At 34.9% G+C, this 26512-nt stretch overlaps 10 protein-coding genes across 10 annotated transcripts; 7 read left to right on the top strand and 3 right to left on the bottom strand.

Annotated features, from left to right (window-relative positions):
* Window positions 1–453: 453 nt before the first annotated feature.
* On the bottom strand, window positions 454–891 carry RO3G_06459 (uncharacterized protein; the record flags this gene model as incomplete). Its single annotated transcript, XM_067661049.1, has 1 exon — window positions 454–891. One exon carries the CDS (start codon window positions 889–891, stop codon window positions 454–456), a length of 438 nt encoding a protein of 145 aa, XP_067517150.1.
* Window positions 892–3022: 2131 nt separating this feature from the next.
* RO3G_06458 (uncharacterized protein) lies at window positions 3023–3220 on the top strand (the record flags this gene model as incomplete). Its single annotated transcript, XM_067661048.1, has 2 exons — window positions 3023–3076; window positions 3122–3220. The coding sequence occupies 2 exons, from the start codon at window positions 3023–3025 to the stop codon at window positions 3218–3220; spliced, it is 153 nt and encodes a 50-aa protein (XP_067517149.1).
* A 1380-nt stretch (window positions 3221–4600) lies between these two features.
* RO3G_06457 (uncharacterized protein) lies at window positions 4601–5484 on the top strand (the record flags this gene model as incomplete). The annotated part of the gene is made up of 2 exons (XM_067661047.1): window positions 4601–4924; window positions 4981–5484. The coding sequence occupies 2 exons, from the start codon at window positions 4601–4603 to the stop codon at window positions 5482–5484; spliced, it is 828 nt and encodes a 275-aa protein (XP_067517148.1).
* Window positions 5485–6620: 1136 nt separating this feature from the next.
* On the top strand, window positions 6621–8323 carry RO3G_06456 (uncharacterized protein; the record flags this gene model as incomplete). The annotated part of the gene is made up of 4 exons (XM_067661046.1): window positions 6621–6918; window positions 6975–7192; window positions 7250–7335; window positions 7390–8323. 4 exons carry the CDS (start codon window positions 6621–6623, stop codon window positions 8321–8323), a joined length of 1536 nt encoding a protein of 511 aa, XP_067517147.1.
* A 23-nt stretch (window positions 8324–8346) lies between these two features.
* Window positions 8347–10510, bottom strand: RO3G_06455 (glutamyl-tRNA synthetase; the record flags this gene model as incomplete). The annotated part of the gene is made up of 10 exons (XM_067661045.1): window positions 8347–8579; window positions 8630–8790; window positions 8874–9034; window positions 9083–9346; window positions 9402–9575; window positions 9645–9863; window positions 9922–9959; window positions 10019–10091; window positions 10150–10348; window positions 10497–10510. 10 exons carry the CDS (start codon window positions 10508–10510, stop codon window positions 8347–8349), a joined length of 1536 nt encoding a protein of 511 aa, XP_067517146.1.
* Window positions 10511–11233: 723 nt separating this feature from the next.
* Window positions 11234–11643, top strand: RO3G_06454 (uncharacterized protein; the record flags this gene model as incomplete). Its single annotated transcript, XM_067661044.1, has 2 exons — window positions 11234–11401; window positions 11437–11643. The coding sequence occupies 2 exons, from the start codon at window positions 11234–11236 to the stop codon at window positions 11641–11643; spliced, it is 375 nt and encodes a 124-aa protein (XP_067517145.1).
* Window positions 11644–12719: 1076 nt separating this feature from the next.
* Window positions 12720–13166, top strand: RO3G_06453 (uncharacterized protein; the record flags this gene model as incomplete). Its single annotated transcript, XM_067661043.1, has 3 exons — window positions 12720–12771; window positions 12972–13093; window positions 13140–13166. The coding sequence occupies 3 exons, from the start codon at window positions 12720–12722 to the stop codon at window positions 13164–13166; spliced, it is 201 nt and encodes a 66-aa protein (XP_067517144.1).
* A 376-nt stretch (window positions 13167–13542) lies between these two features.
* Window positions 13543–18225, top strand: RO3G_06452 (uncharacterized protein; the record flags this gene model as incomplete). Its single annotated transcript, XM_067661042.1, has 7 exons — window positions 13543–13594; window positions 13642–13869; window positions 13920–13962; window positions 14050–14188; window positions 14342–15701; window positions 15843–18010; window positions 18184–18225. The coding sequence occupies 7 exons, from the start codon at window positions 13543–13545 to the stop codon at window positions 18223–18225; spliced, it is 4032 nt and encodes a 1343-aa protein (XP_067517143.1).
* A 1691-nt stretch (window positions 18226–19916) lies between these two features.
* RO3G_06451 (uncharacterized protein) lies at window positions 19917–21280 on the top strand (the record flags this gene model as incomplete). Its single annotated transcript, XM_067661041.1, has 5 exons — window positions 19917–19999; window positions 20066–20225; window positions 20306–20392; window positions 20446–20506; window positions 20571–21280. The coding sequence occupies 5 exons, from the start codon at window positions 19917–19919 to the stop codon at window positions 21278–21280; spliced, it is 1101 nt and encodes a 366-aa protein (XP_067517142.1).
* Window positions 21281–23777: 2497 nt separating this feature from the next.
* Window positions 23778–24984, bottom strand: RO3G_06450 (uncharacterized protein; the record flags this gene model as incomplete). The annotated part of the gene is made up of 3 exons (XM_067661040.1): window positions 23778–24373; window positions 24434–24830; window positions 24880–24984. The coding sequence occupies 3 exons, from the start codon at window positions 24982–24984 to the stop codon at window positions 23778–23780; spliced, it is 1098 nt and encodes a 365-aa protein (XP_067517141.1).
* Window positions 24985–26512: the final 1528 nt, after the last annotated feature.

Below are 26512 nucleotides of genomic sequence, written 5' to 3'. Positions count from 1 at the left end.
TAGTAACATTATCTTTTTACTATGAATAATCTGCACAACTGGAAAGTACGACAGAATAAGGCTAAATTTTTTTTTAAAAAAAAGAAAGTTTAAGGAGTATGTATCAATTCAAATATAATAAAACAGAAGCGCTAAATTTTCCTTGTAGCAGTTCATCTTATTTAGTAGAATCAAAAGATTTACCAAATAAAAAAGGTTATTTATAGAATACAAAATATGTATAGGTATCCCTGACTTTTGCCAACGAGTATGAAAAATATATATAATAAATCGTTATTGGTTATAAAGAAAAGATCTTATTGCATAGCAACTGATCAGCACTCACACAAAAAAAATTTTTTTTTATTGTTATCCCCAACTGTCATACATGGCGTATAAAAAAGGATAATTTCTATCTTGTCATGAAAATAAAGGGCTAAACTTTTTAATATTTTATTTTCATTTGTAATAGAGTTAGACAGAGGCTTTCCAAAAGACAATCGTTCGTACCAATTGCCTAGCCAAGGTCTGAAAAAAGGGCACGATACGAGCAATGATAGCATAAGCGAGTGGTGATTTCCTTTTCCAAAGCACAAGAAAGATGATAAATAAAAGCGCTGAATCTGCCAAGGCATGCTTTAATAACATCAACATCACCTTTCTTATCGTCCATCCTCCTTTTTGTTGTTGTCGTAATCGATCAATTTGCTCTGTTAAGGCCGTGATCTCTGTCTGCAATCTTTCAAACGCCCTTTCTTCTTTTTTCTTTTTCTTTTCACCTTTGCTGCTATTTGCACTCGTACTGCTACTACTGCTTGCATGTTGTTGATACAAGTGAGTGGTGGCTGCTGCTACTTCACGGTCTAGTGTATCCCCTTCAGAGACAATATCTTGCTGTTTTGCATAGTCCATAGGGTAATACGAGTAAGTCTCATGTGGTGAGATGTTTTTCCCAGGCGAGGTAATGGGTGTTGGGGGATAATAGTCTTGATCGGATAGTCGTCTGTGATAGAAAGAAGTTGGTGGAGATGAAGATGATTGAGTGATATGCTGCGGATCGATGTGGTTTAAAAAGTGATCATTTTCTTCAAATTCTACAGGATCATAAGCATCTTGAAAGATGTCTATTGTATATATTGGCGTGTAAATATAGAATAGAATTCATTCATTACAATGCTAACCTTCTTCTAGTTCTCCATCAATGCACTGTAGGCTGTTTAATGCTTTTATAAGAAATTCTGAATATGGATGATGAGGGTATCTGTGTATAAGCTATTATACAAAAAGTTAGATTTCATCATTGTTTGTGTATGTGTAACTATCTATGTACCTCTGTAAGCAATTGTATGAGGGAATCAATATATAATTTTTGAGCTTCGAGTGGACTCATTCCTTTCATTCGATGCCATACTTTCCTATAAAGTAATTAATAAATAATAAAAGGATTTAATGAATTGATAGCAAACCATTTAGCATATTCAACTACTTGTCTTGATGAGGGTCTAGGTATATTGACATCACCTTGTGTTGCTTGCTTATATAAACCATAAAACTGTAATTTATCAGCTACAACTGGCTGTAGCTCGCTAATGTCGGGTGGAATGGCACGAACAATAGATAAAGCATGAGAAAATTTAAGTTGTATAGCATAAGTTGAAGATGAGTTTATTGCTGTAGTCATTGTTAAATAAGTTAAAATAAATAAATGAAAAAAAAAAAAAAATATAAAATAAAAAAGTGAAAGGGAGAAAAAAGAGTGAAAAAAAAAAGCTGAGTAAGGCAATATCAGTTTTCTACCCAATAATTGAATTGTAAGCCATAAATGGTTACACACCCCACAATTTATGCATTCACATTATCCAAGGGCAAATGATGACATGATTGTAATGTCCCACTGGGTTGATATAAAAGGATTGAACAAAGTTGATAACATATAAAATCAATTAAATTTCAAGACAATTATCATTCCTAGTTATTTACTGTTTGCAGCAAATACCTGAGCATATTTTATTTCTGTCAAAGATTAAAATCACCCACTAAAATACTAGAAATGTGAATGGATTACAAACATAAAGTTTTACTGTAACCAAGTTTCAAATCTATTTCTATTTACAAGCAAAGATTAAAAAATAATAATAATAAATAGCCTTTTAAAAAGAATATGTGGGTATCAAAAAGGAGAAGAAAACCCTTTTGCTATTGAGATGATCTTTGTTAAAAACATTGAACTAACGCACTTTTCAATGATTGTCAACTGTCTCTTTTCAGAGTGAAATTTTTGAAAACAATCTTTTTTAAAGATAATGCTTTAATTGATGGGTTTCTGGTGGATTTTGTTTGAGAAAGGGCGTATTTTGCCTGACCCCCTTTCTGTTTCAAATTTTTTATTTGACTTTTTTTTGTGGGAAAAATAAAACAAAAATATAAAGATTGGCAAAGAGAACATCTAACAAGGTACAAATTGACGTTGGTAGTGGAGAGGCTGATACATGTAAGAACAGTCAACGAGGAAGCATGAGGACGAAAGCTGCTGTTAATCTCGTTTAGACCCAACCAATAAACGAATGATGTTTCTGATGGCGATGAAAAGTATCTATCAAACTTCAAAATCGATATCTTTAATAAAAACGACAAGTACGCGTATATAAATAAATAGAATAAATGTTTCCTAATTACTGTTAATTTAAATATTGAAGCAGGCTTGCATTCTTCATAAAATGTATTTGGTAGTATCTAGGGTCCGTATTACGATGGATTCTTGTGAATCTTACACTACCAATTTCATTCTCTAAATTATATTATGTAATTAGTGAATTGCAAAGATAGCGACAATGATCAGCATCTACACTTCCCTTGTCCTCTTGACTTGAACAGTAGATATGATCCTTATCATTCCCTTCTCTTTGAATTCAATGATGATTTTATAGACACAATTAAATCATGCTATAGAAAGATTATAAATAAGAGATTATGGCAAAAGGTAAAATAAAATATGAATTTCCTGCTATAATCCAAGTTTTAAACCTTGAATAAAAAGTGAAGCATGTCCAAATTGTTTGATGTAGATTGGATAAATACAATTGTAACTATTGGAAATGTAAGCAAATGTTATTTATTTTTGATAACATTGAACTTTTGTCAGCTTACAAAAATGCCAATGTTCCGCATCAACAAACAGAGAATGAATTTGCCTCAGGAACATGGAAGCTACAAACTGTTAACTTTGCTCAGCGGATCATGAAACTTTTTAATAAATAATGCAGATTTTTTTTTTTGGGAATCTTGAAATTAAAACTCACACATTTATCATCCTTTTTAAGGAAAATAACAAGGATATACCTGTCATTGACTAGTTTATTGGCTTTTTGGCAAACAAGGAATACAAATTTCATTTTATGAATTAAATCTCGAGAAACAGTCATTTAAAATGGGGTTTGAACTAATTAAAGGTAAAAATAACATGTTTTATGTATTGATTTCTTAATACTTGTAAGGTTTTATATTAATACCCTAATCTCATATGCACTACGCATATTAAAAATGAAGGCTGCATGATTTTTATATAAAGTTGGAAATCATTTTAGCAAGCCACTCATAGCTTTAGTAAACAAAAGGTTAGAAAAAAAAATAATATTGACATCATATCGTGCTATACATAACATTTGTATGAATTAGAATATAAAGTATGTCAATGATAACTATAAAACAATCATATTAAGGGAAAACACTAAAGTAGTAGACTACCTCTTTCGTCTCATAAATAACTAAAAAAGAGACGGCTTGTCTCATTTTTAATCCCAGCCCGTCTCATTCAAACAAAATATAAAATTCAGTTCTTGTGAACATAAAGAGAACGGGTGTCATCAATCAGACACTCTTGTAATAATCCATATTTAGAAAAGTCATACGCGTTTATGTCATACTTTATAATAAAGCAGTACTCTGAATAAATAAATAAAAAGGTAGGAAAAGATCATGAGGCTTATAGAGTGGACAAGATCAAATAAGAATGGGAAAAGAAGGTTGAATATGCTTTTATGAATCATATGATCTCCTTACACAAAGTACAACAGCATAATCTGGGGAATACGATACTTTATGATTTTTTGCTTGGAAAGAGAATGAATTTGAAGAAACAATTAAATTCAGATGAATAAGATGGGGTAAATAATAAAATAAATCATAGTTTTATATGTGCAAGTCTAAATGAATTTGAATATGTAATCATCAAAGTGATCCATGCACCAAAAAAAAAAATACGTACACATGTTGGGGGCGTCTCTTGGATTTTGAAACAAAGATAAATAAAACAAATACTCATCATCTCAAAGGAAGGGATCGTACTATCAAATCAATCCACAAAAAAGTTCAAGATACAATGCATTACTAACAAGTTCAATTCATTACTAATAATTTCAAAGCAATTGTTTATTTTACGGATGAAAAAAAAAAAAAAATAAAAACCCAAATTATGGGGTTCTGGATTTGGAATACGAGTATCCTTTTGTTGCCTTTGATTCAAAAACTTTTTTTTTTTTTTCCCGATATAAAAACATGCCAATCAATTTTCTCCCTTCTTCTTTCTTCTCCTTCCCCTTTCTATCCTCTTCCTTCTTTTCCGATGGACATTGATCAATTGAAGCCAATCACTAACATTCCATACCCAGAATATTATGAATTCTTTATGGATTGGAAAACGCCCGTAGTGATTGCCACTCTTTACGCTGTCACAATTCATCTTTTAAATCCTAGTCGTGACACAGCCAAGTTATCTCGAGTGGAGGCTAAAAACCGTGGTGTGAATAATGCGTCAAGTAGCAGTAAGCTGTTCACGACCTTTGTCTTTCTTCACAACCTGTTCTTGTCCATCTATTCTGGTGTCACATTCGTAAATATGGTTCAAGCCTTACACAGGTTATTCAACAATTACTCTGTACATGATGCTGTAAGTTATACAACAGAGACAAAAGAGAGAGCAAAGAATAACACTTGTTTTATTAGTATTGTGATGTGGATGGAACATTTTGGGACGAAGCATTGGGTTACTGGGGATATTTATTTTATCTTTCTAAATTCTATGAAGTGGTTGACACTGCCATCATTCTCATCAAGGGTCGTCGCTCATCTCTTTTGCAAACCTATCATCACTCGGGTGCCATGATTACTATGTGGTCCGGTATTCGTTACAAAGCTCAACCCATTTGGATCTTTGTCGTCTTTAACTCACTCATTCATTCTATCATGTACATGTACTATGCTTTTACTTCCATCGGTCTTCATCCCCCCGGTAAGCGTTATTTGACCTCCATGCAAATCTCACAATTCTTGGTGGGTATGTCGACTGCTATCAGCTATTTGTTTGTGCCTGATTGTTTACAAACCCCTGGTCAACGTTTTGCTGTTGGTTTGAACATTGCTTATCTTTTACCTTTGACCTATCTTTTTGTTGACTTTGCACGCAAAACTTATGGAAAGAGAAAGGCTGCTGCAAAGAAGGTGGATTAAGAAAACAAAAATAGCATTTACATTCATATACATATATTTGAGGAAAAAGAAGAGTTTTATCTGCTTTTTATTTTATTTTTTAGATTCTTGTATTATATTTTAAATAAAAAAATTTCAATTATTTATCTTTTTCATAATCCCATGCAATCCCCAACTAACAATTCTCTTCTTTAATAGTTTCAAGTACTGCAAAGTGAGCTTGTCTCTTGTATATAGGACAAGTTGAATGATGTACGATTTAATCATCTCGTCTTTGGTTTATTGCCATTTGACTCTCTTGATTTGGGCAAGTGATATCTTGCAAAAGAATTTGATCCCCCCCCCCTTTTTGCTAATCAGATGTTATGTCGTTGCTTTTCTTTGGAGGTCAGTATTTTCCTTAAGATCAAGCATTATATAAGACCATTTTGAAAGCCTTTTCTCTTCAAAATGGTGTTCATTTATCAACATTACCTAAAATTAATATTGTATTCAGGATTCTCATATGCTCAGAATAACTCACACTGACTTTCCAATCTACCTAATCCTCAAAAGGTAATCAACAGGCTTTAACGTTCTATACCAAGCTCAATGCTGTTCATGTTCACTTGCTGGATAAAGCACAAAGACGTACCTGTGCAAATAAGGAGTAGGTAATACTTTGATCTTAGCTTTTACTCTTATGTCTCGGAGACTACGAAACAAACTCCTTAAATCATAAGCCTATTTAAAAAGACAATTAACCTAGAGTGTCATTCTTGATGCATATTGGCTGGAATGATGAAAGATACTGCAACTGATTAAAAGTTTTTCTTTCTGGCTACTGCAAAAACCAGAAAGCTGCTAAATAATACAAGTATCCAAGATGCTTTACAAGAAGCATCCTTGAGGCGAAATAAAAACTTAAAGTTGCAAAGTCACGACAGCAATTTACAAAGCAATTTCTGTATGTTTAATCCATTGTCCAAGAACACACTCTAAAGATTTAATTAAAAAATGATGTGACTTTTTAAAAGCATTGTTTATTAATTTATTAAATCAAGACAAGTCAGTGCATTAGAAAAGCAATTACGTTTTAATGTTTAATTTACTCCGATTAAATAGAGGATTTATTTTCTTACTTTTTCTTTTTCCTTTTTCTTCTTCATCTTGTTTCCATGTCCGAGTTTCATTCACTAGCTAACCTCATCAAACGACTTGAGGTAGCCACTACACGTTTAGAAGACCTGGCCATGTCCTCTTCTTCTGCCTCTGCCGTTTCTGCTTCTGGAGCACCTACCACGGTCACAGCTAGTCAACCTGTTAATACCACTGCTGCTGCTGCTGCTGCTGCTGGAGGAGCAACAAACCAAGTACCGGCCATGGTTGAAAAGCATGACAGTGCCATTTATCCTTCCCTTGAGAAATTCCTTTCTTTATCTTCTGAATTAGGCGAGCTGGTTTCTTCACAGGCATGTAGATATAAAAAAATAAAAAGTGCACAATTAACCCTTTTATATAGGCAAATTTAGTGAAACAAGCTGTTGAAGCAGAAAGAGACATTATTTATATTTCTGCTTTGTCTCAAAAACCTGACATGTCCTCTTCTACCTTTATGAAGTTACTTGAACCTATCCAACGTGCTTTATCTGAAATTGTAAACATCAAAGATGCCAACCGTCCTGATCCTTTATTTAATCATCTAAGCACCGTTGCTGAGGGTATTCCTTCCTTGGGTTGGTTTACTTGCGTAAGTATATAAAAAAAAGTGTTCAAAAATGGGGCTGATTTTTTATTAATTAATTAGGAGCCTACACCTGTTCCTTTTATTCGAGACATGAAGGATTCCGCACAATTTTACTCGAATCGTGTTATCAAGGAGTTTAAAGAAAAGTAAGAGAAAGGAAAAGTAGAAAACAAAAAGCTTAATTTTGTCAAATTTATTAGGGATCCTAAACACGTTGCATGGTGTAGAGCTTACATGGATTTTATTGAAAGCTTAGCAGTATTTGTAAAGGAAAATTATCCTACAGGTTTGACATGGAATGCAAAGGGCGAATCAGCCGACAGCTTTATCGGAAAGTCATTCTCCAACACAAATGATACAACCGGAACAGCACAACCGCCTAATCCTCCTCCATCATCATCTGCTGGAGGCCCTCCCCCTCCTCCTCCCCCACCACCTCCCATGGTGATTGAAGAAGAAACACCACAGACCGGTGCTGCTGCTGTCTTTGCCGAGATCAATCAAGGTGCAAACATCACAGCCAATTTACGCAAAGTAGATAGGAGCCAAATGACACACAAGAACCCCAGTCTTCGCGGCAGTACCTCGCCTATCAAGAAGCAAGGCCCACCTACCCCCAACAAGCCTGACAAGTACACGCTTCGAAAGGCTGCCAAGACTTCACTAGAGGCTAACAAATGGGTTATTGAGAATCACGAAAACAATCATGAGGTAGTGATTGAAGAGACTGCGATCAACCAAGCCGTTTATATTTTTAACTGTAAGAATTCAACAATCCGTATCAAGGGCAAGGTGAATGCTGTCACTGTGGATTCTTGTACAAAGTGTGGTATTGCTCTTGATTCAACCGTGTCTACAGTGGACGTAGTGAACAGCAAGTCATTTGCTCTTCAAATCTTCAAGGTGACACCAACAATTGCTGTAGACAAATGTGACAGTGGTGAAATCTACTTGTCCAAGGATTGTTTGGGCGTCGAAATTTTGTCTGCCAAGTCTTCTTCGTTGAATGTTTATGTACCTGAGGATCCGGAATCTGAAGATAGTGAATTTAAAGAAATGTTTGTAGCTGAACAATTCAAGACAACTATCGTGGATGGAAAACTTGTTACTGTCACTGTTGAACACACAGGATAAATAAAGCTTTTATTTTTTTTTTTTTAAATTCTTGATAATCTTTCTAATACAGTTTGCTTTCCTAACACTTGCATTGTTTCTCCAACACCTGCACCGACTTTTGATCCGGTGATTGCATAGCGTAAAGCCATCATGACATGGTTAGGATTCATTTGATGCTTATCTGACAATTCATAAATATATTGTTTAATTTGATTTGCCTCAAAAGGTTCAAACGATTTCAATTGCTCTTTAAACTCGCTTGTAGTTATTAAATCTATCAGGTACTATAAATTACATTATCACCAAATAAAAGTGTTCAAGTACCTAAAGCGGGTTGCTTCACTTTCTTCTTCATGGCAGTAGAATCACTGGATTGATAGTCAGGCTCGATAAAGTAATAGTTACAAAGTTGAATGATATCGTGAACATTACGAATTCTATCTTTTATGGCTGAAATGACTTGACGTAAATAATCTGGCTGTAACCTATATTCGTTCTTTGTATCCTTTAATCTATGCATGTCTGTATTAGATACATAGTACTGCCACTGTTATCATAAAAATCAAACCTATTCATATAGTTTTCTTCTATCAATGGCTTCAGCATGTCCACTAAACTACTTAATCCTTCCTTTGTCTCTGCTCTTCTCAACAAGTGATGCTTATTGATCCAATTCAACTTTTGATTATCTACAATAGCGCCTGAATGATTGATATCTTTTATATCAAACTAGTGTAATGTGAGTAAATAACAATACACATGTCTATAGAAACCTACTTGATCTATTAATTCGTTCATTGTAAATAGCGCGTCATTTGCTACATGATGACCGGGGTGCCATCCTAATAATGCTACAAAATTATTGATTGATTCTGGTAAATAGCCTTTTGAAATGTATTGCTCAACATAAACATCGCCTGTTCTCTTGGATAATTTAGATCCATCAGAGTTTAATAAAAGTGGCAAGTGTGCAAATAAAGGCGGTTTCCATCCAAGTGCATTGTATAATATCAAATGCTTTGGCGTAGAAGATAACCATTCCTTTTGTATAAAGTTATTATTGCCCATAATCCAGTTGCCATTCATATGATTTTACCTCTCCTCTCAATACATGTGTAATTTTCATCAAATGGTCATCTACAACATTAGCAAGGTGATAAGTGGGATAACCATCACTTTTGATTAATATTGTATCGTCTATAGTCTTGTTGCTAAAACTGATTTTTCCATATACCAAGTCGTCATGTTCTGTTGTTCCTTCATAGGGTGTCTAATAAACTATGTTAATATTTCCTGCTCATATCTCTCTCTCTCTCTCTCTTTTTTTTTTTTTTTTTACTCTTAATCTTATTGTAAATGGAATTTTTTTCTCGAGATTATTTTGAATTTCTTCTTCACTCAAGTAAGAACAGTGCTTGTCATAGGCAATATAGTTTCCTTGCTTTTGTCTTGCTTCTCGTACTTTTTGCAACCTTTCTGGTGTGCAAAAACATCGATAAGCATGGTTTGAATCAACCAGTTCTTTGGCATGCTTTCTATATAATTCAGTTCTTTTTGACTATAATAAAATATTGTATTAGTTTATAGCATAAATGGTTGGCTACAGTTTTCTATACCTGATAGTAAGGTGTGTGTGGGCCTTGTATCTCTGGCCCTGTAATAGCAAATGTTAAGCGATATTAATACTGAGTAGAGAATATATAAATTGTGTACCTTCATCATGATGAATACCAGCCCAATGTAAAGCTTTTATTAAATTTTCAACTGCACCTTCAACATATCTAGTCTAGATGGCAATTCTGTTTACTTTTTTTGGTTATTTTATATAGTTAATATATTATTACTTGATCGGTGTCTTCTATACGTAAAATGAATTGACCATTGGTTTTTTTGGCTAACAGGTAATTATAAAGTGCAGTTCGTAAACCACCTAAATGAAGCTGGCCAGTTGGACTAGGTGCAAAGCGAACTCGAGCAGGGACTGTGCTTGTGTATCTTTTCCACCCAAACGTGACAAAAAGCGTTGTAGATCTCGGAATCGATCTTGTAAATAGCATAAAAAACACAAAAAAAAAGTCAAGTAACCCTTGATCTTGTATTAAATCTCAGCAAGTAAAGAAAAAAAGCTGTGATTTCTCACTACAAGAACATAGGAGAATGATAACTTATCAACAAGACAATTGTAATTTACTCAAAAGCTGACATTGGAACACTGATATAATATAACTTTTAGCCTCATATTTTATGCTTTATCACTGGTAAATATCATGACCCAGTACGTTCTATTTTGTTAGCCTTTTTCTGTAATTTCTTTTCTCAGTCAGAACAACTTGCACTGAGTGTGGGCAACCTCTTCCTTGTGGTAATCGCAACATTTCACAACTAATTACTGTAAACCTTTTTATGATAGAATTAGCTCAATAGCTTTCAGTTTGCTGCGCTGGACAATGCTTGTGCTCATCGCCTCGAAGAAAATTTAAAAACATTTGCTCTTTAATCCAAAGTACTTCAGAAAAACAAAGTGTGCTAAAGTTTATAATCAGACGCAATGGAAGAAGCATTAGTGAAAAAAAAGGGGGGAGGGGGCAAAGTAGCACAGCAAATACAAGAGAATTTTATTTATTTCTTCATAGTTTAAGTTTTTATCCAAATTACCGTACCTGGCACTGAATTTCTATCTTCTCGAGAAATGGCGTAATCATAATAACAAAGCAAAGTAGTATAACCATTGAATCTATAGAAAAATGAGTATTTTTGGTTTGTACGAATTTGAATAAGTCTGAAAGAAAAAAGGAAGAGAGAATATCATTTCTGGGACTTTCTAATACCAAAGCAATAATGAGGAAGATTGGTTCATTTCCCCTAAGTACCACTAAGGCAAGAAATTTGTCAGGGCAAAGTGCAGCAGGCCTCGAGTCCTCTTAAGAAATGAGTCAAACTGGTTTGGATACCTGCCTTAATTTTTTGGGTCTACTTCAACAGGCATACAACCATACGTCACCTTTCGGTCAAGTTCTTATACTCTCTTACCCTTCTTTCAGTAAAACCTTTTGGATTGGCGATTCGAGGTGGAAAAACCTTTCTCTTTGTGATTTAGTATCACTTCATAGAGAATGACGAGAAATTCAAAGGTTTCTTCAGACATGAGGTTTATTAGAGCAAGTAGAGGCTCCTTATATCCCATCCATGAAATCGCTTCGGTAGTTGTCAACTCACACAAGTTTTACTTTGCACTTTCAACAAGGAGGCTAACATTTGGCACTTTAACCGATTTCGATCAAGAATACTACACATATATCCAAAAGATTCATGTAATTGAAAAACGTAAAAATACTTAGCTTTTATTTTTTATATGAAAAAGAAAAACATTTTACTTTTTTTTTTTTCGGAATTTTTTATACTAATCCAAGTGGAATCGCCGCTATAAACAAAGTGAAACAAAATATCATAGGGACTTTCTTGATACAATGCGACCGATAAATTGTCGTTTTGAACATCAGTTTGTCACTTTTTATAATACAAAGTATACAGAAAAACGATAACAATTTTTTGAAAATGACAATATTTATCGGCCGCACTGTATATGATTTTCACCAAGACTTCACGATTTTAACAAGCGATTTAACAAAAGATAGAAAATGATATTGAAAAAAAAAAAATTGAATATTAGCATCATTAGTTACTTTGAAAGATATGAGGAAGAAAGGGTGTTGAAAGTTTATTATTATTGTATATATGAAAATAAAGCGCGGCACCTAATTTTTTTTTTTTTTTCAAAATTCAAAAAGATGCAATATAAAGCAATGATCTGAAAACATGCTGTTCAAGTCTTAAATGTCATATAAAAATTAGTACGCAATTAAAGGCTTAAATACTTTACAGATTCTTTTTATTACGTACATATACCTATTTATCTTTGTCTTATTATTAGCCCCATTTTCCTCAAATGTTTTAATAGCGGAATAATGCATTACGTGCAGCATGACTTTCTATAATCTTCAGAAAAAAACAAAATAAAAAAAGGGCTAAAAACGATAGTTAGCTTGACCTATTTTATTACTTTTCTACATAAATCATCCACACTGCAAATAATTGGTGATTTTCAACATTGTCAGTCATTTCCGAGGTCAAAAAATCAATGTTTTGCATGTCCTTGAATAAATGAAAAAAAATTAAGATCATGTTTTCTCATAAATATATTACAGCATGCTCAGAACAATCTTTGATTGTTAAATTCTGGAGCAACATCTTTGAGATCTTTTTTGGAGGCGAGAAGTATATTTTCATTCAGTGGCAAGTTTGCATAAAAAAGAATAACGTCAACAACAAATAGTACACACTCTTATTTGACATAAAAAATACTAAGGAGCATTTCTTTATTAGGGGTGATACTACATCTGCTGAATGTAGAAATATGAGTTTAAATTTGAAGCTGGATATCAGAACTGTCACTCAATTGGAGAATGGTGAAATCAGCACATTTAACAGTGAATTTGCCAGGCCAACAGCTATCACGCTTAAAAAATGCTATGAGGATAAGATGAAGTCTGTTCTTGTAGGCAAGGCCCATCTCAATTCTGCTCTGCCAACATTGAAGACTTACAACGCCTTTTCGTGTGCTACCCTAAGAAATGGAGAGTATGAGTAGATGTTTTCATTTTTTTAGTCCACACCTCACTTTCACTCAAGGTAATGTATGCTCAATCCTCTAGTGTTTTCAGCTGGTTCCTTTTGTTGACAACACCTATCTCTGGACCCTCAGCTGCTATGTACTCTCCATTATTTAGAGTACTATTAATAGACTTCATTTCAGTGATAAACAACTGGTCACTAGTACCATGTCACAGTTTGCTACCATTAAAAGGGGCAGTCTCGATCTTGACTAACGTGTTCAATCGTTTTATACTCTGTTTCTTTTTGTTCGCACAGCTCTCAGCTGTGTGACTCGTATTACATTGTATAAACAAAAATAAGCAAAAAAAAAAAAAAAAAAAAAAAAAAAAAAAAAACCCCCCTTCTAAAAGTGTGGTTACATTGTTTTGGCTGAAAATAAAGTGTGTGGAAAAAACTCTATCCATGCAATGATGTGACTCCATTCGCTTCTGAGTCTCTATTTCTTACATTTCTATTCACGTCTCTTTTTCTCCCTATTTTCCCCTTTCTTCGTTTCAATTTTTTTTTTTTTTACTTTTTTTTTTTCATTAAACGGACCTTCACACTCAATACCTTATCTTACTATGAGCGGCAATATTAAAGTAGTCGTTCGTTGTCGTCCTTTAAACCAAAGAGGTAAATAAGAGTGATGTATATTTACAGTAAGGCTCATAATACCACAGAAAGAACAAGAGGTGCGATCGAACTTGTTCGAATGGAAGGGAACCAGACGATTATCACTAAAAAAGGCGATAAAGAAGAAACGGTTAAAGCCTTTACCTTCGATCATTCTTACTGGTCGGTTGATAAAGATCATCCTGATTATGCAGACCAAGAGCTTGTTTACAACGATTTAGGAAAGGAGTTATTGGATCATGCCTTCGATGGATATAACTGTTGTATATTTGCATGTAAATAGAGTGAAATATATAATGTAAGCCTTAATTTACATTGTGCTTAGATGGACAAACTGGTTCTGGAAAATCATACACAATGGTATTTAGGTATACTTTTTCGATACATGAACACGTTAGAAATAGCTCACTTGTAAGATAGATGGGATATGGAGAAGATAAGGGAATTATACCTAGGACTTGTGTGGAATTATTTGAAAGAATTGATGATTTAACTTCACCAGAATTAACTTTTCAAGTTGAAGTGTCTTATATTGAAATTTATAATGAAAAAGTACGCGATTTATTAAATCCTGGTAACAAGGGAAATCTCAAAGTAAGAGAACATCCAACTATTGGACCTTATGTCGAGGATTTATCAAAATTAGCTGTGAATTCATATAAAGATATTGATCATTTAATGAATGAAGGAAATAAGGCAAGTTCAATCTTTGTATAACATATTGTTTCCACTCATACTTTCGTATAGGCAAGAACTGTGGCATCTACACAAATGAATGCTACATCCTCTCGATCTCATGCAGTATTTACGCTATTCTTGACCTCAACACGACAAGACAAAAAGGAAAAAGCAGCCCGTATCAGTCTAGTCGATTTAGCCGGTAGCGAAAGAGCGACGACAACAGGTGCTACTGGTGTTCGACTAAAGGAAGGCGCAAATATCAACAAATCACTCACTACTTTAGGTAAAGTCATTGCTGCCTTGGCTGATCATCATCATAAAAAGAACGATCATATCCCTTATCGTGATTCTGTTCTTACCTGGCTACTCAAGGACTCGCTCGGTGGAAATTCAAAAACGGCTATGATCGCTGCTATCTCACCCGCAGATTATGACGAAACACTTAGTACACTCCGCTATGCAGATCAGGCCAAGCGAATCAAGAACAAGGCCGTGATAAATGAAGATCCTAATACTCGTTTGATAAGAGAATTGAAGCAAGAGCTACAAGCGCTCAAGGATACATTAATGATTTACGCTCCTGAAGAAGTTGAAAGAATTGTGCAGCAAAAGAAGTTAGGCCAAAAAATATCTCTTAGTCGAAGTCAATCCTCTTCCTCTCGAGCTTCACCCATGCTGCTCATATCTCCAGAGTCCCCCATCGTCACACAAAGAGGCACACGACTATTGACAACAGAACAAGTGCTTGAACAGCTTGAGACATCCGAGAAATTGCTAGAGCAAGCAAACCAGACTTGGGAAGAAAAGATGAACAAAACAGAAGCAATCCACCGAGAACGAGAAAAGGCATTAGAGGAACTTGGAGTAATTGTTGAAAAAAACAATATGGGAGTCTATGCACCCAAATCAATACATTTGATCAACCTGAGCGAGGATCCTTTGATGACTGAGTGTTTAATGTATCACATCAAACAAGGTACAACGCGTGTTGGGAGATCTGGAAGTGATGTGCCTGCAGATATTAGATTAAGTGGAGAAGAGATTACGGATGATCATTGTCTGTTTGAAAACAAAGTACAAAATGATGAGGAAGGTGAAATATCAACAGTGACTATACATCCTCGGCCTCATTCAGTTACTCTTGTAAATGGTTTACGAATTCAAGAACCTAAAGAATTACATAATGGATACAGAATCATCTTTGGTTCTGGTCTTCATCATTTGTTTCGATTCAATCATCCAGAGGAAGCTAAAAGAAGTCGTGATAAACAACAACAACAGCAGCAACAACAACAGCAGCAGCAACAGGATGACTTGGCTGATTGGAAATTTGCCCATAATGAGGCACTTTTAAAGTTTGTCAACACAAACACAGATTTAGGTGCCATGACAGATGAAGATATTCAAAAGCTTTATGATGGTATCAGTAAAGTACACGAATTTCGAAGTAGACAACGTATTGCATCCTCGGAAGGTATCCTAATGGATGATGATTCTGCAGCAAGTAATTCGCCAAGGACATCTACACGCTTCAGTAATATTTCTGCATCTACCAGCTTTACTACAGACCGCTTAGAGGAAGCACAAAAGCCAGATGATGAAACAAAATATCTTCAAGTCAAACAAGAGATGGAGGCAGTATTGGAACAACAAAAGTTGGCCTATGAAAATAAGATCAAGCGTATCTCTGCCCATCTACCACCAGGTACTACTCTAAGTTCAGACAATTTATTGGTTGGGTATACTGCCAAGAATGCGGCGAATTATCTTGTGCAAAAGACAATATCACAGTGGCGTCAGTGGAGATATGTCAAGATGGCTGAAGGTTCCCTTGTTCATGCTGTCATCTTGAAAGAGGCCAATATTATGGCAAAGGAGTTGGGCAAAAATGTGACGTATCAGTTCACAGTTGTTCATGATGATGTATCTGCTAACCCTGTCTCATTTTGGGAATCCAGTTCAGCACTTCAACCATTCACAAGAGAATCGGATCTCCCGTTAATGCAAGAGCCAAAGCCCTGTTTGGCTGTTGAAGTTATTGATCATGTGCATCGTGCAACTTACATTTGGTCAATCACAAGCATTAAAAACCGCTTACGACGAATGAGACAACTTTATGATTATACCGACCGTCCTTTATTTACACACCCTCACTTCAACCGAGATGATCCGTTTTATGAGACACCTTGTCCTCGCTTTTCACTCATTGGGCTAGCTCGTGTCCCGCTCCGAAACTTGACACTTCAACTACACGCAGATAATTTTGTTGATATTTACTGTCGAAATACTGGTAAGGTTGTAGGTCAACTCAAGGTGTTAGTAACGCCCATCGCACGATCCATCTCTCGAAAATCACTCAAGTCAGCACAAGAATCAATTTCTGTCGTAAGCGAAAAGTACTTGCTACATATTGGACAACAGCAAGTATTTGAGATTCGTATTCAAGAGCTGACTGGTATCTCTGAATCTGATTATACGCAAGTGCATGCTCAGTTCCGTCTATCCTCCTTTGGTAATGTAGAAAGAAATTCAACAGCAGATAAAGTCTACCCAACAGAGCCAACGAGTCATTTTGGAAATGATACTATTCGATTTGATCACTGCCAAACGCTATCGATTCATATCACAGAAAAGATGATGGGGATCATCTTGAATGAAGGATTGACGATTGAGGTCTATGGCCAAGCACAAGAAAGTTATCTTGAACGGCGTGTTGAGTCACCACCACAACCAGCTGACCTGCCAGACGTCCCAGTGAGCCGGCGCTTTTCACTCGATCGACGCTTTTCGCTTGAGAAATCAATGTATGACGGTATATTGATGGAAGAAAGACATGATGTGCTTGCTTGGGTTCAAATAGCCGAACTGGACTCCAATGGAGACTACGTGCCCGTTTCTGTTGTCCATGATCCACTCGACATATTTTCACTAAGACAAGGCATCCAAAGACGTATCTCACTCACATTGATGCACGATTCTGGGAAACAGTTTGAATGGAGCGCGATTGATAATCTGAAAATTGGCCATGCACGGCTTGCGAATGGCCACGGACGTATTTTAGAAACTTCCACTACAGATCCTGTGAGTATTCCTCTTTTACCACAGAATGGGCCCAGTTATGAACGAAACGGGATCTTTTGTATGACTGCACAGGGACCATGGGATAGCTCGCTACATAACTCTGTCTTTTTGAATCGCACAACCCCTTCAGGTCAATATGTCCGATTGACGTTATCATGGGAAGCCAAGTACGACAAATGCATTGGGCCACTTCAATTTGAGATGGATATTGCAGTACAAATTCAAGGAAGAGACTTGGGTCTTTTTCGACAATTTTGGCCATCGACACCGGCTAAACAGATAATGAAATCAAGTGCTAAATATGTTGTTCATTTAAAACCACAAACAACGCGGCAAGTATCTGAGCTTTGGAGACTGAATACAGCAAACAAATATGTTCGTGGGGAAGAATTTATTGGTTCATGGAAACCGCGTGGAGTATCTCTGATTACGGATTACCGTGAGGCAAGAAAAAAGATGCTTTATAGAGAACACGTTGCGGCATTCAGACATGCGTTGATACTAGCTGGACACCCTCAAGCAAAAGAAATCAAAAAGAATCAATTAGGTGTAGGAGAGCGTAAAAAAGAGGATAAAGAAGAAGCTACGGACCCTAAAGTTCTTTTGGAGAAAGTGATTCAATTATGGACAAGTAAATTTGGTACACAAGAAGAGGTAAATAAATAAAATAAGTTGACTGAGTATTTATACTTTACAGATTATATTTAACCAAGATCCACCAAAAATCAGTACCCTGACGCCTTCAACAAGTAGCCAAAGCTTAAAGTCAATGAATATTAGTGATAACCACAGCATAAATTATAACAATAAGAATATCAGACTAATAGCTGACATTCAACAATTATACCCAAGGTAGAAATAGCCATTAGGCACTAAACCAAATTAATAAAACTGACCACTTGTCAATCAGTGATACGATAACTAAAAAAGGATATTTGTTACACCCAAGAAACGTGGATGAAGAATGGATGAAATACTGGTTTGTATTAAGAAGGTAAATAATACAATGAAAGTTTGTATATGTTTTAAGTGTTTTATTATAGACCATTTATTATTATATATGAGGACCAAACAGAAACAGAAGAAATAGGTATTCTTAACCTCACATCAGCAAGAGTTGATTATAAATCAGATTTAGAAAAAATGCTTCATGTAAAAAAGAAACAATAATTATTCTTGTACAACCTAATAATCTTTTTTTAAAGAGAAAAAATATGTTTGCTATTTATACAGTCAACAACGCTTATTTGTTAGAAGCAGCAGATTTTGATGAAATGAAAGATTGGGTATCTAAAATTGATCAATTTTATCCAGTGAAAAACTTGTCACATTAGCATGAATAAAAAAAATATCCTTTGCACAAAAAGGGGAATATTCCATTTATACAGTGGTTTCACTGTCAATTGGACGATTTTTTAAAAATAGCAGTCGATTTTATTGTTCGCTTGTTTGAAAATTTACATTGGATATAACAATTAATCATGTGGGACAATTGCAAAATATGGGGACTTACAGAGGGATAAAAGATTGAGGTGTTGGTGAGGTATGCGACTACGGGGATGGTATGCTGACAGGTGCGACGACAGATGGTGATGGGTTGGTTTGGTAATAGCAATGCTAAAAAAAGGGGTGACACACAATAAGGTACGGAGTTTTTTCAATATGATAAATGAGTGAGGGCAAGACAATGCTTCAGGCATGGTGATGCGGCCAATTTCTGTCATGGTAAATAAATGGTTATGTAACATTTATGTCGTATAAAAAACTAACTACCATTCTACAAAGCATTATAAAATAGTTATAATCCGGAACACACTATAGTAATTTTTTTTTCCTCCTTACCATTGACTTGAAAAGTGAGAATAATGTGACCATGCTTCAAGACGTTGTTGCACGACAAGACGGCAAGCTTGAGTGTATCCAAGCAAAGAGGATGGTTGGTGATGCTGTCATCGCCAAGTTTGACTTTCCAAAACCAAAGGATTGCTCAAACGCACGTTGGACCAGGGTGGATACAATGGCGTCCGGACGAATGTCAGTGGTCAGTGCGACCTCCTTGTTCGGCCACCGTGATACAACCTTCTTTGTTGTTCCATTACCATAGATGACAGCAACAAATCATACTACCTAGCTTGTATGTCTATTTCTTCCTACTTGTTCTTGTCTTCGATGAGACTAAAAGATAGTTTTACCAACCCATAATGAACATAGTTGAAGGGAAGGATAAGGATTTCATATTAGTACTTAAACATGCTCTTTTCTTTACCGTACTACATTAATTACAAATCAGCAATTCCTTCGATAGCATTAGACTTGAAATGACCCATCCTACATCTTTATGACCAAAAGTATTTGGATAAAGTGGCCAAATCAAATTATTTTTTTTGACTAATTTGTTTTCAAAAAAGCGAACAATAAAATTCCCTTTTTCGGGTCTAAAATTCGACTGCGTGATATTTTACTTTCCGATTTAATATAAAAAAGCTAATGAGCATTGTTTTAGAAAACCCTTAATTTTTTTTTTCCCCCTTTTCTTTCTATTTTTCTTTTATTTTACAGTATGGAACAACAACAAGCTATCAATGGTTGGTTAATGAATGTACCCACTTATAATAAAGGCCAACATTATTCAATCACCAAAAAGTAAAAAAAAAAAAAAATTGGTTTGTACCTGAATATGTTTGTATGCTTATCTATCATTTATAATAGAAAATCAAGGCCATTATCCATAGTATCAGCTAGTTCGGAAGATAGTGTTGACTTGGATGAGCTCATCAATGTCAATTTTACAACAAGCATGGAAGAAGAAACTGACTTGAACAATTTATCCTCACTAGAACTTGATGATTCGAAGGAAGACTTTTGGAAAGTAGATAATGTATGACTTGAGACACGCATGCCTAATTTATTGAATTAACTGGAATATTTTACTCATTTATTTATTTATAGATTTATGTACCTCCAGTTAGCACATTCAACAAGACAACTTATAACAAAGACAGTAATGAATCAAACAAATCGCATTTATACCAAAAGGTTATTATTCTTTTCATCATTTTATAAATATTTTGTACTAAGTATTATAATAGGGAAATAATAAAAGCTTCATGAATACGCTGAAAGTATCGTCACCAACAACAGCACACTATGGTAATTAATACTTATTTATAACCCAAAAAAAAAAGCTAAATATAAACCAATTCATCCATCATAGATACGCCTACTTATTCATCTTCTTCAATTAATATTTACGCCCAAACGCTACCTGGTTCACCAAAGCCATCGATTTTGTTTCAAAACAAAAGACCAATGAGTTTTTATAACGAAACGGACATGCACTCTCAAACAGTCGTGCCACATTATCAGCATCATCGCCCTGCATGCCCTACTGAATCAACATCTACTTCTTCTTTTGATAGTCAATCAACTGAAGCTTCTGTACTGTCTCGTACAACACTTCCTATTACCCAAAGTACCGTTCGTCGCAGACAAGAACAATACGGATTATTAAGCAGCACACCTGAAAACACGTCAAAATTAGCTTCTTGTTCCCTTTCGTCTTCACATTCCAATCTATCCAGACGTGCAAGTCATATACCTGCTCCTTCTTCAACAGTAAACAAATCAAGACAATCCATCATACCTCAGCTTACGCAATCAACAACTCTATCTAAACAACCTCGTTCTATTAGCAGAATGAGCCAAGTACCTAAAAGAGCTAGTCATATTCCTACACTGCCTCCTAGAAGCACAACATCTTTGGGAATTTCATTGCTATGCTCTGATACTCCTGCTTCACCATCTAATCTATTATCGAAACCATCTTCTTCATTAACACGTAGTAAAACAAGTCGTTTGGTTTCAAATACTACAAAAATGACTAGTCTAAGAGTGCCAAATTCACGAAGCATACATCAATTTTAAAAATAATTCTTTTTTTTTTTTGCTATTTTAATCACATTGTACCTAAAAGAAAGGAATACCTGTGTTTTTATTTATTCGTATATATTTGATGATATTCTTAATAAAAGGTTTACGTTTAAAGCAAGCTCGAAAATTATAACCAAATAAAGCGCTTAAACACATTACTGTTACCTGTGCAATGATACACGTGTATATTAGAGTATCTGTGCTCAACAGCCTATTGTTACACGAAAGAATTTTTTTAATAAATTTGCAATCAGCAGAATTGTAAGCAGATGGTTTCAATACTTCTTTCTGAACTGGATTGATGATAACATCATCCAAGACAGGTGTCTGTTCGAAGAATTTTTGTCAGGGGGCTTTCCATACAAACCGGATGACTGTAGCAAAAAAATCATAGATTATAAACTTGTCAAGATATTGTAAGATATGATACTTGAAAAGTCCAAGTGTATATAAATTCTGGAATATTGAGATGTAAATAGGATCTTTAGCGATTGAAAAGTATTTCTTGGAAACTGCTTTCCACAAGACTTGCTTTGGATGTAAGTAAAGAGCATATGCTCTGTTTTTTGTAACTTGCACAGTTGACAATATTCGTTTTTTACATTTGCTGGGTTGATTCTATGCATATGACTATTGATAAAAGTTTTCTAGTTGTTGTAATTTATATTTGTGATGTCCGAATTTGAGTTGAAGCTGAGCATTGTCTTTAGTTGACGATTCTTCATTGCTGTTATATTGATATCATCATAGCTCATGTGTTAAATGAATGAATCAAAGTTGATAATTGATTCAATTGAATTGTCTTCATCGTCAAAATAGAGGTCGTTTGGTTCAGCTGGCAATAAAGATGCAAAAAACGGCTTGAAGGTAAGATTTCCAGTAAAAATAGCATTTTTAATTTTTTGTAAAATATTTGGAGAGTCATAATGTTGCCTGTTTTTGAATTGTATACAATTGGAAAGGAAACCATGTTCAAAAAAATAATTGCTTTTTGTACTTGAAGGAACTTGCTAAACTTGAATGCTTCTTGCAGATCTTAACATATATTTTTGAAGGGAATGAGTAGATTAGTCTGTTGTGATATCATCATATCGCTTGAATATGCATTCGCTTCTTCAAATACCAACAACTATTGTAGATCCATTGTCGCTCCTTTTAATATTTTACCTACCCGCGGACCTTAGTTCTAATTTAGTGTGACGCTCTAGTTTCCTCGTTGGTCAACTATATGTACCATCCTTCATGAGCTCGACGTCCTATGTTATGACAAGATACATCCACAGTCATTAACTTTTTCTTTTTGTTCCCTAACAGTTTTTAATTTCTTTAACCTAATTTGATCTGGTTCGCACGATACGATACTTTAAGATAGCACATACACATTGTAGTCACTTAATGTTTTGTGAATAAATGGCTTGTTTAAGGTTAATAACTCATAAAGACTCTTTTCCGCTTTCCATCACTTGCTATAGATTTCTGCCTTATTTGGAAAAGTATCCATAACACCAGGCCTGAACATGCCTACTGTAAAGCAGCTACAAGCAGAGCTTGCTGCAGCCAAGATTGAAACCAATCGAATATAAACACAAAATGCTTCCCTCCTTGTGCGGTTATCTAAAGTTTCTACTGCTATTGCACACATGTTCGCCTCTACTGCCATTATTCCCTCCTTGTCATGGTAGTTTTAAACACTTACCAAATGATCCCCTTCCGCCAGTCGAGGGTTTAAATACCTATCTCCCTATATAGTGCTGCCTTCTCATTAGCCAACTACGCTCTATTCTTCGACAGTTGCATACCAACAATAGTTGTATCCTTAACATTCGTTACCCGAGCGCCATCTTGTTGCCCCCTTCCCATATTCAAACGATTATGAAGTTTAATTCCGCTCCTAATTGAAGAAATTTGAGGTTCCCTTACGCTACGATCACGATCCTCTGGATCCAAAAAGTCTTCGAAATTTTTATTATAACAACTTCGATCAAGATGAAAAGGAGTACAACGTATGCAATATCTTCGGTCAACGTGTCATTTGTGCTACCCATCTCCTCAAACGTCCTGTCAAGTGCGCCGCTGTCTGCCTTTTTAATGAAAAGGCATCATGACTACCGTTATACTCAATGAATTCTTTCCAGCCAAAAGGGACTGAGCCTAGCTTTTGTTTTATTACACAACTTCCTTTTTTGAGGCCCATTTTCCAAACAATGATTTATTCACAAGTTACTTCTTTCTCTCCCTCTGTCCTTTTCTTTTTTTTTGCCTTTGCTGCTATTAGGGGATTTTTTGCTTCTTTTATGTCTCATTTGGTCTGGCTTGGGAAAGTATGGTGTCCTGAGACACCGCGTACTTATTTAAATCTGTAAATAAAAGCATTGCTTAATTGTAATAATACATAAAGAAGCGTTGAAAATTTTTTGAATGGTGTAACCATTGTATAAGTATTGCATGATTTAATTGTTCGATTTATTGAATAAAGCAGTGTTCAAAGTCATTACTTGTTTTCAGCCTTCTGTTTTTCAGCTAAATCTTGCTTTCTTGACTTGCTATTTGGATCAAAATAAGGTTTCTCTGCCAACGGTGTAATTCTCCAACCATGTCGTTTACCAAAGTCAATATAGTCAAATATAGCATTGTGAGCCGTCACACGATTATCCCAAACGGCAACGCTGTTTTCTTCCCATTTGAAACGGACCTGGAAATCAGCGCCCCCAGCAATATGATCAAAGAGGAAATTTAAAATGGCATCTGATTCTCGTTTGGGAAGACCTACAATTGATCTTGTAAAGCCAGGTTGAACATAGATGGCCTTCCATCCAGTGACAGGGTGAGTGCGAACCAGAGGATGAATTGATTCCCAGTTCTTTCGGCGAACTGTGAAGCCAGCACGACGAGCCTGTTCGACTTGTTTTTGACCTGAATGAATAACTTGAAGGCCTTCAAGGAACTTTTGAAAGGCGGGTGAAAGCCTGTCATAGGCTGTATAACCTGATGACCAGAGCGTGTCTCCACCAGTGTAGGGTAAAGTGTCTATTTTGAGAAGGGTAAGGCCAGGAGTTTGAGGTTCATAAGAAACGTCAGAATGCCAGACTAATTAATAAATTATTTAAATGATGTTTATAAAATATTGAATTTTTGCAAGTTGCTTACCTTCGGTGGCACTTCTTGTAGAGATATCGACCCCAAGAGAAGCTTTGAACTTTTGAGTGCTTTCAGTATCAAAATAAATAACGTGAACTTCAGGTAAACCTTCAGGATGACCATATGTATTATGGACATGAAGAGGACCAAAGTGTTTGCCAAACTCACGAGCTTGATAAACGTCTATATCTTGATCTCTGAAAAAGACAACACCACGCTCGGCCACTAAAAGAGCCAAATCGTCCTTTTGTTGATTGGTTAATTGACTTAATTGAAGACCGTGAATTTCGGTGCCAATATGAGGCGTCACATCAAATACTTTGGTAGCATTCTTGAAAAGAGAAACCTTATTGGTATCGCCGCGGTGGCCAGGATCTTGGTGCTCAAAAGAACCAATCTCAGGATACTATAGGCGATATTAGATCCAATTTAATAAATCAACTGTAATAATTTACCTCCTTATCTGGGTGAACAAGATAATAGCCTTTTTCACGAGCAAGTTTCTGCAAATTGAGTTTTTCGATTTCTTGAATTATAACTTCAGTGTTAGGAGGAGCCATTGCTTTCTTGAATATTATTATAGTAAAATTATATTTAAATTTTGAGCAAAGAAAAATAATGATTTATATTTATATAAACATCTAAAAAATTATTTTTATTTCATAAATTACTTTCTCGATGGCGTAAGCATTAAACCACTTTTTGTATAATATCATCATTTGCTTGCATAATAATAAGCTAAATCCCTTGATATAGCAAACTAGTATTTGCAAAGGTAGTCTATAGTTACACAGATATGATGCGATCAATAGTAAGTGTGATGATTGACCATTTTCACATACATCTCTTTTAAAACCCAGAAAATCTATTTCTACAAAAAAAAATCTAAAGCTTTTGATATGTTTTAAGCAGTAAGAAATGATTATTAATAAACTATTTAAAATAATGTTCAGAAAAATTTGCTTATTTAATTCTACTTTACTTTACAGAATAAAATCAAGTAAAGTGATTTAATAGAAAAGTACATTTTATTAATCTCTGTGATACACATCCAGCAAAACAATATTTTTTTCCCCTTCATCAACAATTAAAAACTGCATGGTATGGATAATCTAGTAGTCAACTGTATGCATCTCTGTAATTCCTTAATATGATAGTAAGTAGACAACTGTTGGTTTACTGTAGTAAGAATCCAACACCATAATCTTTTGTAATTTGGTACTCGATCTATATTTAAAAATAACGCAATTGAAGATACTCCCACGCCATACAATCCAGAGTTATTTCAATCTTATTAATATATGTGAGCCAGCTAACTAATTATGTAATCAACTATTTATGCTTTAATCGTGCACAGTTCACTATGAGATGCTCCTGACTTTTTAAGCAACGCTCTACTTGTAGCTGAAAGTAGCTTATTTAATTTTATTGGACGCTCTTAACAGTAGTATTATTAAAAAAAACCATTCTTGAAATATGCGTGCTTTGAAGGTTTTAGACATTCTCTTAAAAGAAACCTGATTCACATATACATTTCATCTTTTAAAAAAAATGTCAGTATTTTATCTACTGCTTTATTACAAAATATTCAAATAGTAGGCATTTATCATATAATAATCAACTAATTATAAACAAAGAGAGAGAGAGAGAGAGAGAAATGAGAACAGTAAATCTGGTATGTTTCCAGTTATCGCAATGATGTATGTCTTTTTTTTACACTCGGATTTCGGATAAATTGCAAAGGAGAGCATTAAAGACAAATTTGATCACAATCCGGGTTCTATGCAACATATAAGCAGGGGCATATTAAAGGGGTACCAAAAGTGAAACAATCATACTTATGAGGAAAAGTATTACAAAGGTTTATGTAAACATAGGTATTTTGAAAGAGATCTTGTATTAAGATGACAGATTTATATTTGACAAAACACAATAATACTAATGAAACCAGAAGATAGTTGTAAAACAATATCGAATTCCAGAACAAGGATACTCTACAGATAATCTAAATAAGAGTAAATTTACGGAGAGCTTCTTTAAAAGGAGGTAATCAAATCGGATTCTAGCATATCAATCATACTTTAGACT

This window comes from Rhizopus delemar, genomic scaffold (assembly GCF_000149305.1).
Source record: "Rhizopus delemar RA 99-880 supercont3.4 genomic scaffold, whole genome shotgun sequence".
In the NCBI taxonomy this organism is placed as follows: Eukaryota; Fungi; Mucoromycota; class Mucoromycetes; order Mucorales; family Rhizopodaceae; genus Rhizopus; species Rhizopus delemar.
The sequence above is the reverse complement of the archived record's forward strand: the minus strand, read 5'-3'. Positions and strand labels throughout refer to the sequence as shown.